General features: G+C 47.0%; 1 protein-coding gene across 3 annotated transcripts in view; it reads right to left on the bottom strand.

The window, feature by feature from the left end:
* Positions 1-14,792, bottom strand: part of LOC123375366 (maestro heat-like repeat-containing protein family member 2B) — a 57,773-nt gene that overhangs the window by 10,717 nt on the left and 32,264 nt on the right. For 2 of the 3 annotated variants that reach the window (XM_045026159.1, XM_045026160.1), the window contains exons 29-35: positions 14,262-14,385; positions 9,508-9,631; positions 7,642-7,754; positions 6,671-6,823; positions 4,602-4,756; positions 3,082-3,244; positions 2,438-2,631 (exon numbers count right to left, since the gene is read on the bottom strand). In XM_045026159.1, coding sequence (XP_044882094.1) covers positions 2,438-2,631; positions 3,082-3,244; positions 4,602-4,756; positions 6,671-6,823; positions 7,642-7,754; positions 9,508-9,631; positions 14,262-14,385 — 1,026 coding nt within the window. The remainder of the gene's footprint in view (positions 1-2,437; positions 2,632-3,081; positions 3,245-4,601; positions 4,757-6,670; positions 6,824-7,641; positions 7,755-9,507; positions 9,632-14,261; positions 14,386-14,792) is intronic. The other variant, XM_045026161.1, reaches the window with a different exon arrangement.

The raw sequence follows: 14,792 nt of genomic DNA, 5'->3' as shown, positions 1-14,792 counted from the left end.
CTGTCTCATACATCTCATAACTAGTTTTGCTAGGGACAAAATTTTGCAGTCTTTCACTTTCTGCAAGGAGTATGGGTACTAGCAGAGTACAAGGATATAAAAAAGATACATGATCAGGACCCAAAAACTGGGGGGCATAGAATGTGGTGATCACTAGTGGATATTTTGGGGTCCTATCTCCAGATATGATGTGACAGAGTGCTGAGGGTTTGCACTTGAGTCAGCACTCTGGTCACTATTAGTACTAATTTCAGTTCCTTACTAATTCAGTGCAACACCCCTCTCTGTCACAGCTGGGGGCTCATCAGGGATTTCCCTGTTATCTATGCAAATGGAGAACCTGCTGGAGAAGCCAGGGTAGAGGTTTGGCAGTGTGGGTGATGGAGGGAACACACTGAAATGGGTGATGAAGCAGCAAGGAGAAGTATAGAACAGGGGTTCTCAACCTTTCCGTTTCTGAGCCTCCTCTCACCTCAACAAGCTATAAATACTCCATGGCCCAGTCCCAGGCCTCTGCCCTGCCAGGCATCAGAGTTTGGGGCTCCTGGCTCTAGATTTTAACTCCACAGGATGCAGGGGCTTGGGGCTTTAGTGCCGGGCCTCAGGGCTCCTGCCTGGCTGGGCTCAGAGATTCAGCTTTCTGCCCTAAGCCCAACTAGTCTACTGCCAGCCCTGCTTGGCGGAACCCCTAAAACCGGCCCTGTTGAGAACTGCTGGTGTAGAAGACCCCACAGACCTTCCAACAATCCCACCAGGCAGAAAAACAGCCTTTGCTTGCCTGGTAGGTTTAACAGCAAAAGAGCCTTCAGGAATTTATACGGAAGCAAGCCCGGGTCTGGCAACAACTCCTCCAAAGTCTGGCGAGTCCTGTGACAGGAAATGGAAACTAGGCACAGGAGACCAGACTCTGTAAAATGGGACCTGCGAACAACCCTGATCTGCTTTTGGTTACTCTTAAAGGAGCAGCGGTGAGACCTCACAAGGACAGAACAATGTGGGCCTTTCGACTGACACCCCATTTAACCGGGGAAGCACATATATAGCTCTTAGTGATTAGCGGGCAAGAGATTAGGACATGATCAAGGCAGCCATGCTGGACGAGGTGGGGCCTGTCCACAGAAAAGTACTGCCAGAAATGGAGAGTTGAAAGATGGATTGAGGGATTAGGCCTCTATGCATTTGCATAGAAATTGAAAGATTGGGCCACTCACTGGTAAGGCCACATACTCAAACTGTGGGGGAGATCATGGACTGCATGATTCTGGAAGTTTCTTCAGAGTTTCCCTGACAATACCCGAGTATGGGTTACGTGGCACCAGCCAGTTAATCTGGACCCCGCAGTTAAAGTTACAGAGGAATTTGCAGAGGCGGACATTCCCACAGTGAGTCAGTGATTTAAGGGGCTAAAAGATCACTCAAAGATTGCCATATGAGTCTCAAATAAAAGCTCATGTCACCAATATCATTGTGAAACACATCTACAGATGCTGTGTAAAGAGCCATATATATGCATTGAAAATTACATTCTTATGATCTGTGTCTAGGGACTAGTCACCAGGAAAGGTGAAAAAATGGTTCTCTTTAAAGCAAGAAATGTTTCTCCATCTGTTTGTTTACATGTAAATTAAGCATGTAGGGTTCACATTCAGTTCAGGACTGTGAGAACTTCAAAGAAAGAAAAGTAACAGGAAGGAGACAGGGGGTGGGGACCCAATTTTGGGGTACACCTCAAAGGTTTGCTCTAGTATATTTGGGGGACAAAGAAGACACTCTGGCATCTTTCACTTAGGAAGTAGATGGACAGCGAGACGGACAGCGGGGTCGCTATCACGCTTGGTTGAGAACATTGGGTGAGAAACATCTTTAGACAGGACGTTAACCTGTTGGTTAAGTTTAGTCTCTAGGACCATGTTATGATTTCATTTGACATGTAACCATTTTTTGTTTGCATTCTTACTCACTGTCACTGGAATCTCTGTTCTTTGATCATCTCTGCTCTTGTTTGCACTATAAATATATCTAAGTGCTGTGTGTTTTGCACTATAGAGTATAAGTAATAAAGTATAAAGTACAGAGTCTAAAGTATAAGAAGTAAACTGGTGTGTACTGTTCCATAGGGAACAGCATGCCCGGTAATTCTGTGGGTGTTCAGTGGATAAAGGTCTGGACACTATACGGAACGGTCAGAAGACTCGGGGGTTGGTGTGTGCCTATCACTAACCTGTACAAAGAGACTGGGGTCTGAGGAGGCCTGGATGGCAGTGCTTGTTTTGCCAGATCCTGGTCATTTTAGGGAACTGACCCACAGCAGACACAGACAAGACTTCCTCACTCTAAGGGCAGGCAATGGTAAGGTGCCTCATAACCCTGGAAATTCCTGGGGAGTGTCACACAACTCTATTGGAATTCTTTGTTTCTCTCCCTTCCTTCTAATTACCGGCAAGGGTTGCCCTCAGTATGTTGTTGGTCTTTTTGGGATAGGCTCCGGCTTCTTATCCTTGGCAAAGGCATCTTTTGTCCTGAGGTTCGGCTGACCTGCTGCAGGAGAACAGGAAACAACTCTGGGAGCAGCTCCTGCACAGCTTTGCTCGACTGCTGTGCTGACACCACCTCAAAGATGGCACATGTTGCCTGAAAGGAGAGCATGGTAAAAAATGAGATCTCCTCCCAACACCATCACACCCTCTTCTCCCCTTCTGATATCAGCTGTACTGAATTTTCACTTCTGCCGGTAACTTGAATGACTGCAAGCAACTCCCTTAACTCATGGCTCAGTTTCCCACATCTGTAAAAATGTGTATGACCTACCAAGGCATGTTGTGAGTCCTAAGGAATATTTGCAAAGCACTGTGAGAAACCTGGTTCAAAGACTTTCTAATTGCCAGATGTTATTAAGTAAATCAGCCACGTACTCTAAAACTGCGTATTTGTTCCACAGACAGCAGAGCTGGACTCAGGGAAACAGTACATCAGAGGAGAAGTGCCCACACAGCAATATTCTACCACACTTCTAGCTTTCCATCAGCAGGATTGTCACAGGGCAGAGGAAAGCCTGAAAGGCGTGTCTGTCATCTAACTTACTGAGAGAGGTTCAGCAGCTGCCAAATGCCTGTCAGTTTCAGTCTCTGAGGTGATGCTTTCTTCTTGGCTTGTTGACGTCTTTATTTTTTCTATTAGGACCTGTAGGACCTGAGTGGCAAGCAAGGGGTCTCCCCCTAGAGATCTCCACAGCTCACTGGTGTCACTGCAATTTAACAGAAGTTACATGTGACCCCTGGACACTTTTGTGGCTCAGACTGAATGCGTCCTATTTAAGTAAAGACCAACTTTTCTCCTTGCCTATGAGGAGAAAGTTAGGAGCACTGTCCTCCTTTAACGCTCCTCCTGTTTAAATATTGAGTTTCCAGTTACAGAACTAGGTTAAGTGACCTAGTCTTACTGCAGCCTAACCATTAATACTAGACTTCCGAAGGACAGGACACAGAGCGCCAACCTCAGTTCCTGTTTTCCCACTTCCCAGTAAATATGGAATCCTGAGCATGTGGCTCCCAAAGATCCAGGGTTTGGAAGGCAAGTGGATGAAAGAAAAGCCACATTTCTACTAACTGGACATACAATTATGAGAACGAATATTCATGGCCATCCTAGTTCCCCTTCACAAAGGGTGTCCCTACCCTCTGTTTGCCAGAAGCTGGGACTGGGCAACAGGGGATGGATCATTTGACAGTTACCTGTTCTGTTCATTCCCTCTAGGACATGTGGCACTGGCCACTGTCGGAAGACAGGACACTGGGCTAGATGGACCTTTGGTCTGACCCAGTATGGCCGTTCTTATGGTCTTAGATTCCAGCACTGATAACTGATAACCCAGTTGGGGACCTTTAAATGAAATGATGGATCTGCTTCCAGTCCAGTTTTAAATCCCAAGGACAGCAACTCTATTCTAGCAGCCACACCCTGACCGATACCAAACGGCGGTCTGATGACAATATTGGCCCTATTCTTTGTCATCAGCCAGGGATTGGACTTGAAGCTGTCATGCTCCCAGGAAATCAACAGCAATTGCTAATTTCCAAAGTGAGGTCAATTCAGGTGTCTAGAGAGCCAGGCCGGTTCCAGGCACCAGCCCAGCAAGCAGCTGCTTGGGGCAGGCAATGGTGAGGGGCAGCACATCTGGGTCTTCGGTGGCAATTCGGCGGCTGGTCCCTCACTCCTTCTCGGAGCGAAGGAGTAGAGCTGCACATCGCGATCGCAGGGTTTTTTTATTCCCCGCCCTTTTTTTGCTGCTTGGGGTAGCAAAAGCCCTGGAGCCAGCCCTGCTAGAGAAGTAGATGTTTCCAACAATACACTCCAGTTATACCAGTAAAGTTAGGTCTTTAGGATGTCAAAGCAGTTATGAATTAATGGAAACAGAATGACACTTAATTTCTCTCCACACCCCACCTTACCATGCTCTTGGACCTTCCTGGAGAAAGACCCAGGCTATTAACCATCAGGAATTATCCCAAAATGTCTGCTGCTTAAATAAAGCCCTACATCTCCCAGCAAAGCTGTGGGATCCATGTTTTACCAAGATGAATGCAATAGGTAGCGGTATATACCTGTCCATTGGCAGATGGTTGCTGAGTAGACTGGAGATCACTGCCTCTAGGTGATGGTGAGCTAAAATAGACACTGCCTCCAGCAGGAATTGCCTCAAGCTGCCCTCCTGGATAGTAGCCATGTGGCTATATATTATATCCACAATAGCTGGCACCTGGAAGGAACAAAACCAGAAAGAAATGTCCCTTTTTCTTTCTCTCCATTCATTCTACAGAATCAAAACCTTTATTTAGACATTTGCTGCTTTTTTAGAAATTCCTCAAGAAACAAACGTTCAAATATGTCTGTGTAACTTTAACCCACAACAATTGCCCACACTTGGCTGTAAAAATTAACACTGACACACACACATACAGCGAAACCCCGCTATAACACGATGATCAGGGTCCAAAAAATTGGATCGCGCTAAATGTGGGGTCGCGGTATAGCAGGGTTTACCATTTCAAGCTGGTCAGTTTCAAGCCGGTCGATTTCTCTTGGGCAGAAAACTACTTTCATTTGCGAACTGCCCACCGCAGTAACTGAAAGGGTGGAGCTCCAGCAGCGGGGGCTCTCAGCCATGGATGGAGAGAGGGAAACACTTGGGGAGAGCAGGGGAGACGTGCAACGGGCAGAGGAAGAGCGAGGAGCAGCTGGGGAGAGAGTGGCTCTTCTCACCAAAAGGGTAAGCGGGGGCAGGTGGGAAGAGGCAGTGGGGAAGGCACATTCCATTTTTTGCTTTTTTTTTTCCCCTTTGGGGGCACTCCAGCCCCTCTCCCTTCACAAAGCCTCTCTCTCTCTCTCTCTTTTTTCTCTCTCTCTTTTGCGCTTCCGCAGCGCTCCAGCTGCTTTTTTTTTTTTGGCCTGGGGCGGCCGGAGCCACCTTACAATCGTGTTATAGCCGAATTCGCATTATTACGGGGCGCATTATAGCAGGGTCAGGGGCGGCTCTAGCCATTTCGCCACCCCAAGCACGGTGGCACCCGTGGCTCCGGTGGACCTCCCGCAGGCGACCGGCAGAGCACCCCCCGCGGCGTGCCGCCCCAAGCACGCGCTTTGCGTGCTGGGGCCTGGAGCCGCCCCTGAGCGGGGTTTCCCTGTACATACCAGGTAATTTAATGTGGTGGTGCCCAGCTATGCATTAAATAAACCAGCTGGCATGCACAAAAGAAGGCTTTGCTTGCCCAGATTTTGCAGGTGTGATTTAAGCAGCCAAATGCAACCATTTGCCTCGAAGGATGGACAGCTCATAAACAACCACAAAATATGCAAGTGCTTTAAACACAGTGTGCAAATGCCTGGGACTATGAACAGGTGACGACCTCTCATTCATTCCTAGCCCTTCACATCTTCCAAATACTGTGCAAACGTGGCAGTTCTGCTGCGAGGGTTCCCTGTCCTGAGGCCTTTCACCAGCCTTGATAGAAGATTTGTGGAGTGCTCCTTTCATCTAGCCCTAACACACTGGGCTCCAGAATAAGGCATATAAATGGTGGATCCCAAAGACACTATAGTTTTCTCCCTCCCTCCTTCTATTCTTAAAGGGTACGTCTACACACCAAAAAAATCCCACAGCAGTGAGTTTCAGAGCTCAGGTCAACCTGGGCCTGAGGGGCTTGCACTATGTGGCTAAAAGTGTAGCTGTTCCTGCTCGGGCTGCAGCCCAGGCTCTGAAACCTGGCAAGAGGGTGGGTCTCAGAGCCCAGGCTCCAGACTCCCTGGGAATGACTACAGGGCTATTTTTATCCAGGTAGCCCTTAGCCATAGGCCTCCTAAGAACTGGATGCCTCCAAGTGCCGGTCATTCTGTCTTCTTGTCTTTTCCCCAGAGTGTTTTTTCAAGCCTTTCTTGGCTGAATACTGTGGCAACAAGCCAGACAAATAAATAACCAACCATCTTCCTTTTCCCTTGGATTCTCTCTGTCTATTGCTATTGATTCTGCCATTGCCTAGTTTAGGGTGGGAACAGAGATGGAATCGACTCTATGTCCGAGGGGGAGAAACAGCAAGATTTTTGTTCATTACACATGAGGGCAAAGATCTAAAAGCCTCGAGTTTAGGCAGAAAACCTCTCCAGTTTCCCGTTTTACCTTATCAAGCATGGCATCTCCACACTCCTTCAGTATAACCTTCATCCACAGTCCAGCTGCTGTGGCACAGGTGGGGCTGGCAGACAGCATACTTTCCACTGTGGCCTCAATAAAGGCTGTGGCCTGTTCTGGGGGAAAGTACTCACTAACAACCTGGGAACAAATCAAAAACAGGAGAGACTGCAATGATGTTTGGCTCCAGCACTTGTAAAAATGGAGGCCTAATATCGCTATGGAAAAATATCTATGCGTCAGCAAATTGCATCCGACGAAGTGGGTATTCACCCACGAAAGCTCATGCTCCAATACGTCTGTTAGTCTATAAGGTGCCACAGGACTCTTTGCTGCTTTTACAGATCCAGACTAACATGGCTACCCTTCTGATTAATTAACAATTTGTTAATTAGCCTCATGTCCAGCTAGCCATTTGGGATTAAAATTCTCTCCATAGTCTATATACTACATTTTTGTATTCTACACTAATGAGATCAGGTTCGAGGCAAAGCTTCTGTTGCACAGTTAGCACAACATTGTACTGGATATGCAGGAGGTAAGTTTCCAGTTTGTATTCTCTTAGATACACTGCATCTTTTTACAATATATACAATGAAGTCAAGAGAGGCATGCACACAAATATAGGCTAAGGCAAACCCACAAGGTGACAGAATGAAGACTGGATGGGTTCTCAGCTTGATGTTCCACTAATACAGTTTTTTCTCATGGATAGCTGGATAGGTACATGTGTGCGCATCTGCGTGTGCATTTTCATGGGCGTGCAACATTCTGTGGAATCTGGATTTTACATGGCATTCATAGCACTCATCTATGAAAAGCATCTTGCTGGTTATTAGCAACGAATGCCCCTCGCCCACAGCTCGCTCCAAGTACGGAAAGGCATCATGAAAGCGTAAATGTAAAATGAAGGGTGCCTGGTCACTAGAACATCCGCACAAGTTTTTTGAGTCAGTTACCCTGGCCATTTTGGAAGATGCCTGAAACAGAGCCTCGGGGTCCGGAGCTGCTGTTAGTTCTTCATGGAGACATCTCAGCTCCTCTTCCGCTGACCCCAGGTTCATGGGCTGGCCTGGAGTGGAGAAAAGGAAAAAAAGTACTGTAACGACTAATGAAACTGAACCTCTACTGCATGGATATTTATACAGGAGGATCCATGTGCTAGGCTGTTATCAGCATAGTGTAAAATCTTGGCCCCATCAAAGTCAACGGCAAAACTCCTGTTGACTATAATGGAGTCGGGATTACACCCTAAATGTCTGAAAGTTAACAGTAGTGGTATGTTATTGTGACTGATACAGGATTGAACAAGCACCGTATTCAGCTTGGAGCAGCTTTCTGGGGGTGTCTGGTTTCAGTAGCCTCTCTGCTCTCACTATTTACATCTAATCTCACATTCAAGTACAACTCATGGAGGTAGATGTGAGGGGTTCCAATGTAGAAGTGAATCCCTCCACCAAACTCTCGTTGTAAACGAGATGGGGCTGGACAAAACCTTCGGCAGAAAACCCAGGCTCATCCGTCACTTCTAAACAATGCTGGGATTTCTATGTTGTACACTCAAAGACTGGAGTCCCTTATTCTGTTTCTGAATCACCAACACTGGTTTTTAGGACTGATTAATAATAATTAGAAATAGGGTGACCAGATGTCCCGATTTTATAGGGTCAGTCCCGATTTTGGGGTCTTTTTTCTTATATAGACTCATATTACCCTCCACCCCGTCCCGATGTTTCACATTTGCTCTCTGGTCGCCCTAATTGGAAATGGCCTTAAATGATAACCAAGCTTTATCCCTTTACATCTAACCATTAGGTGAAAAGAATATCCTACTCCAGGGGTCGGCAACCTTTCAGAAGTGCTGTGCCGAGTCTTCATTTATTCACTCGAATTTAAGGTTTCGCGTGCCAGTAAGACAATTTAATGTTTTGAGAAGGTCTCTTTCTATAAGTCTATAATATATAACGAAACTATTGTTATATGTAAAGTAAATAAGGCTTTTAAAATGTTTCAGAAGCTTCATTTAAAATTAAATTAAAATGCAGAGCCCCCCGGATTGGTGGCCAGAACCTGGGCAGTGTGAGTTCCACTGAAAATCAGCTCACGTGCCGCCTTCGGTACCCGTGCCATAGATTGCCTACCCCTGTCCCACTCTTTCACAAATGGGAAAATGGCCTACACTTACTCCAATAGCTTTGAATGCTCATGACAGAGGGCTGCTGCAAGAACTTTTTGTTTAAAGAATTAGTCCAGGAAACCCCTCCAATACAGCCAGTGGCAGGGTAAAGAGAATGAAAATGTTTAGTACCAAGGGCTTGTCTACATGGAGATAGTCAAGAAAGCTAATCCAAATTCATTTTCAAACTGCATTAGTTAAACTTCATTAAACACCTCTGGGGACACACTTATTTAGAATTAAAGGGGCCTTTTTCAGGTTAGTTTAATTCATGTAATTCACTAAAATTAAGAAGGGCCATTTTCATTCAGAATCAAAGCATCCACACGTGTTTAATGACACTTTAAAATTTACACCTTTAGTTCATTTGGATTAACTCTCCTTAGTGTCCCTGTGTAGAGAAGCTTTAAGGAACTGAGCAGTTATCTACCTGGTGCAGACCATTTATTATTTGTACAGTTCCCAGAAGTGTGCCACACTCGTTACACATCATAATCGTCTCTTCTAATGAGCTATTTACAAGATGCCCACCACTCTGTTATCTAAGTGCCAACAGACAGGACAGAAAGAACTAGAGAGGCAAAAAAATGGACATTACAACAGTGAAAGAAGGTGAAGAATTACTTATACCTGCTAATGGTCTCCTCACCTTGTATACAGAGAAGGCAGCTGATACAGTCAAACACCCACTGACGAGACGTGGCCAGTGAATCACAGCTGTATGGTGCTATTGCTCCAATCAGAGATCCAAACTGATGAAAAGTTTCCTGAGTCTAATTAAAAAAGAATGAAGAATGAACATTCTCCAGCTGTACTAGACTTCACTTGCCATCTTTATTGTTGATACCAGTCAGCTCTGTGTTTTTGGGGAACCAGGGCACAGTATCTAGCTTGTGTGACTCATGAAGGACACCCCCAATTCCCATCTCTGTTTGAACCAAAACCGATCAGAGAAAAGGCTTGCAGAGAACAATGAAGGGTTTGGGGAGACATACCTAGACGCCTCCTGACAAGGGTGACAAGATTAAGACATCTCCATTTGCATACAGAATGAAAAACAGAGACAACTCCGCATGCCTCAACTGCATGAAAGATGGAATAGGGATTAGCATAAAGAATGAAGAACAGAGAACCGCACTGAACTCTGGGACCAGAAAGCAGGGACGCGTTGAATCATGGGAATCCCTGCTCCAGATGCTAATGAACCTACGCCTGCACACACTCAGCTCAGCAATTATCAGACCAATTCTAGTAATAAATCTTTGACTCATATCCCAAAATACTGAAGCAGCCTAGTTGCCTTGTGAGCTCCCCGGAAGAAAACAACACCCATAGCCAAGAATGATCAGCTCCTATTGTCTAGCCTAAAGAAAACCCTTGAGCCATCAGTTTACCCATAAACAAATCTAGTGTTCTCGCTTCAACCACTGTATTTTCTCTACAAACTCCCCTACCTATGCCCAAGAAAGGGTTCTGATGTATAGACCCAAACTCTGCATCAGTTCCACTGGGATTCCACCTCCTGACTGATCGTGCTGGGGGCTCTGCCTGTCTCCAGCACTCAGGACCTTGAGCTACCACCATCACCTGGGAACCCCGACCAGTTCAAGCCTCATGGAGTGGGTGAGATCCATCTCTCTCTCTCTCTGTTTTCTTTCCTACCTCAGGTATTAACCTTTAAAATGTAGCTGCTATGTTTGTTTAGCCCTCCTGGTGTGGTTATCACTATGATTCAATCAATAACTGTTATGGGTCAGCTGGTTGCTTCTCTCTCTCTCTATCAATTTGAGATTTTTGTGTTTTTAGTTTCCCCCATTTACTCTGCAGCAACACTTCTTGTACCTAAGCTAAAGATCCCTGTAGTGCCCCAAAATACTGTGGGGTTTGCTCATCAAATGGGTTACTACCAGTACAATTGTAATGTGAAAGTGTGATAGGAATGTGTTAAACTTGGGGCACATAAGTGGGTGCGGGGAGCAGTGGAAAGTGCTGCTGAACCCAGCCTGTTGAGACCAGGGGCGCATGAGGGTACCAGCTTGAAAGTGCTGCTTAACCCAGCCCACTGAACACAGGGACATATGAGGGGGATCAGCTGGGGAGTGCTGATTGACTTGCTCTGCTACTGTGTGCGCATGTTCGTCTAGTTCTAGTTATTAGCCCTGGGGAACCTAGGTCCTGCAGGAGAGCTCCATTGGGAGGGGACTTGTAGAAGGAAGGAGTAGAACACACAAGTGACATAAGCAGCACATTAATAAAATTACAGAACCGCCCCACCCCTCCCTTCCCCCACAGAAGAGTAACCCTAATTAATGAGCCTCCCCAAAGTAACGGGCACGTCTGGTAACATTGTGCCTCTGATTCCTGTACTGAACTGGGTAACGCACATTGGAAAATATAATCCCAATTGTACATACAAACGGATGGGGTCTAAATGAGCTGTTATCACTCAAAGAAGAGACCTCAGAGTCATTGTGTACAGTTCTCTGAAAGCATCTGCTCCACATGCCGTCAAAAACACTAACAACATGTTAGGAACCATTAGGAAGCGGATCGATAATAAGGCAGTAACAGGGCCGGCTCCAGGCACCAGACAAGAAAGCACATGCCTGGGGCGGCACATTGTAAGGGGAAGTATTCTGGCTAATCTTGGGGCGGGGCATTCCGGCCACCTTGCCGTGGTTTTTTTTTTTGTTTTGGCAGCCCGGTCTGCAGCTCTGGAGCCCCCGGCTGGCTCCCCACGCTCCGCCAGTCCCAGCCCAGCCGGGGCACGGACCCCGGCCCGGGGGTGGGGATGGGGGGCAGGAACTAGCGATCCCCGCTGCTCACCGTGCTGCCGGGCTCCCCGGGACATGCCACTCCCCGCTGCCTGCACCGGCCTCTGCCTTCCATGCCGCTCTGAGCCCGGCCCCGCTGAGCCGCCTTTAAAGGAGTGGCTGAGCCAGCACCTCCTGCAGCCCCCAGGAGAGGCACCCCAAGGCCGGAGGAGGGAGCCCGTCTCGCCCGGCTGCGAGCGGGCTGCAGCGCCTGGCTGCCTACAGGGGGTGGGCGCCACCATTCACCCCCCTGCGAGCTGCCTTGACCACCCTCCACACGCTCCCTGCGGCTGCTGGTTTTTTGGGGTTTTTTTTGTTTTTGCTTCGGCAGTCCAGCCACCCTTTTTTTTTTGTGCTTGGGGCAGCAAAAAAGCTAGAGCTGGCCCTAGCTGCACAGGCTTTGAGCTGTCCAAATCTCATTCATGTCAATACAAATTGTACTGCTAGAACTTCAGATACTGCTTTGTCCCACTTAATGATTCCTGAATCTACAGAATCTGGTGCCCCAATCACAATCCCAGCACCTTTCCCTACACACTGCACTTTCTGCTGCTCATCATGTATTTTGGGGATAGAGTGAGCAGACCCAGATGGGATTTTGCAGACTCTTTTTTATTCCCCCCTTCTCTTTTGAGCTGGATGTCAGATTGGGGCATTTTGTTGTGTTTGTCATTTCTAAGACATGGGAAGTGACTACTCCAATCTACTCATCACTGGTGAGGCCTCATCTGAAGTATTGTGTCCAGTTCTGGGGACCACACTTTAGGAAACATAGGGACAAATTGGAGAGATTCCAGGGAGCTAGAAAAATGGTAAGAGGTTTAGAAAACATGACCTGTGACGAAAGGTTGGACATGTTTAGTCTTCAGAAGAGAAGGCTGAGAGGGAAGATAACAGTCTTGGTTGTTATAATGAGATGGTGATCAACTGTTCTCCATGTCAACTGGGGCTTGGACAAGAAGTTATTGGCTTAGGGTATGTCTATACTACCCACCACATCGGCGGGTAGTGTTCGATGTATAGCGCATTGATTTATCGCGTCTCGTCTGGATGCGATAAATCGATCTGCTAATCGACACCCATACTCCACCTCGGCAGGAGGAGTAAGCGGTGCCGACAGGGGAGCCGTACCAGTCGACTTGCCGCCGTGAGGATGGCCAGATAAGTCGAACTAAGATACTTCGACTTCAGCTACGCGAATAGCTTAGCTGCAGTTGTGTATCTTAGTTCAAACCCCCACCCCCCTCCACTAGTGTAGCCCAGGCCTTATTCAGCAGCAAGGGAGATTGAGGTAAGATATTAGAAAAACTTTCCAACTTTAAGGATAGTTAAGCACTGGCACAGGTTAGCTAGGGAGGTTGTGGAATCCCTGAAATTGGGGGTTCTTAAGAACCAGTTTGGACAAACATTGGTCAGGGATGGTTTAGGTTTACTTGGTCCTGCCTCAGCGTGGGGAGATGACTTCTTGAAGGTCCGTCCAGCCCTACATTTCCATGATTCTATGATATTCTCTAGCAGCAGAGCATCCTGCTCTATGGTTGGGGCCAATGCTGTTCCAAGGTTAGCCTCCAGGAGAGGCTCAACTACCATCGGGGCATCATATCACCTTAATTCTGAAGATAAAGCATCACCACCTGTCCCCATCTGCCTCTCATTCATCTACCCAGTTGGGTGTGTGAAAGCTAAATGAGCTGGTATTCCAAACTCCCAGAAAGGCAGTGGAGGAAAAGAAAGTGACCCTTTATAGGCAGCTCAGTTTAGTCCTCGCTGCTGAAGGCAGTACTAATGAAGTGACTTGCACACAGAGAGTCAAAGCAAGGGCTTGGTTAAGGGCAGATTCACCCCAGATTCCCCCTGAAGTTATGTAGGAGGAAAACAAGTGAAGGGTTTTAACACAGTGGGCAGTACCAGACAGCAGGCCACTGTGGGATTAGGGGACTTGAGTGCAGGAGTGAGGAGGTCATAAACAGAGCCAGCAAAGAGTTGATTAACACAGGATAATTTAGTCCAAATTTGCGAAATATATCCCCAAAATGTACAAATGAGCCTGTGAAATCCAGAGACCACGTTTCTGTGGCACTTTCCTTTAGAACTCTTGACAGGCACCATTCCCATCTCCTTTGGGCTTTTTTTTGGTATAAATGTGTGGCTCAGGAAACGCAAGGAGCCAAGTGCAGGGCTGAGGTTCAGTCTCTCTGTTGGCCCTGGATATGATGCTTTGGGAGGTGTAAGAGGCTAGGGAGACTGTAATAGGCAGGAGAAGATTAGGGGAGATTAGTCTGAGTGAAAAGGAGAGGAAAGGATGGGCTGGCTTATCAGTACCAAATTATTCTCTGATTTTCAATTTAGTACCATGCACATTCTTCTCAGTTACAACAGACACACTGAATAAACTATGCAAATACGCAATAGCTGCATGGACACGAGGTTCTCCTTTGAATTTTATGTATAAAAGGAAGTTACGATCAATGACATGGCTGGAGAAACTTGTCCTCCTAAAACAAAGGAAAGGTCTGCTCCATTTTTTCCGGACACAGGAACAGAACATACTACCAGCTCAACCCCCTCCCACCCTCCACCCGAATCTTACCATTGATCTGCGGATCAAAGACGGCCTGCTTTTTGCTTTGTTCTCAGCAAACTCCAGGCTGTTGATGTCCTTGAGACGAGCCCTGTATTTATTCATCTGCTCTATGACAATCAACTCCACACAGCTGCAAAAAGGAAAAAAGAAAGTGGTAAAACGGGAGGATAAAACTCTGGCTGAGTTTGAGCTGGCCATGTCGCCTAAGTGCTGCGCCAATTCTCTTGCTTCGTGGGCTGGAAACGAACAGTGTGGTTGAAATGCCCCAAATGGTAGTAGGCAGGGGAGCTAAACTAGAGGACTAAAGGGAGGGCTCCCCAAGGGCTCCATCAGGGAAACAGGTCCTTCCCCTGAAAAGGCAAATACCCACCAAGGTTAGGAAAGCACAGCGTGTTCAAATGAAAGGCTGAAAGAATGGCCATTTCGGATATGCTGCGCTATCTAGCTATATCTATTTGTAGACATACACGCTTGTGCTTGTTTGCATCCAAGCTGGACAGGAAGTCGCAGGGCAATGACAGTGATTAGGTGTCTGGG

Source organism: Mauremys mutica, chromosome 8 (genome assembly GCF_020497125.1).
Source record: "Mauremys mutica isolate MM-2020 ecotype Southern chromosome 8, ASM2049712v1, whole genome shotgun sequence".
In the NCBI taxonomy this organism is placed as follows: domain Eukaryota; kingdom Metazoa; phylum Chordata; order Testudines; family Geoemydidae; genus Mauremys; species Mauremys mutica.
Note: the sequence above shows the minus strand (reverse complement) of the source record. Positions and strands in the feature narration are given on the sequence as shown.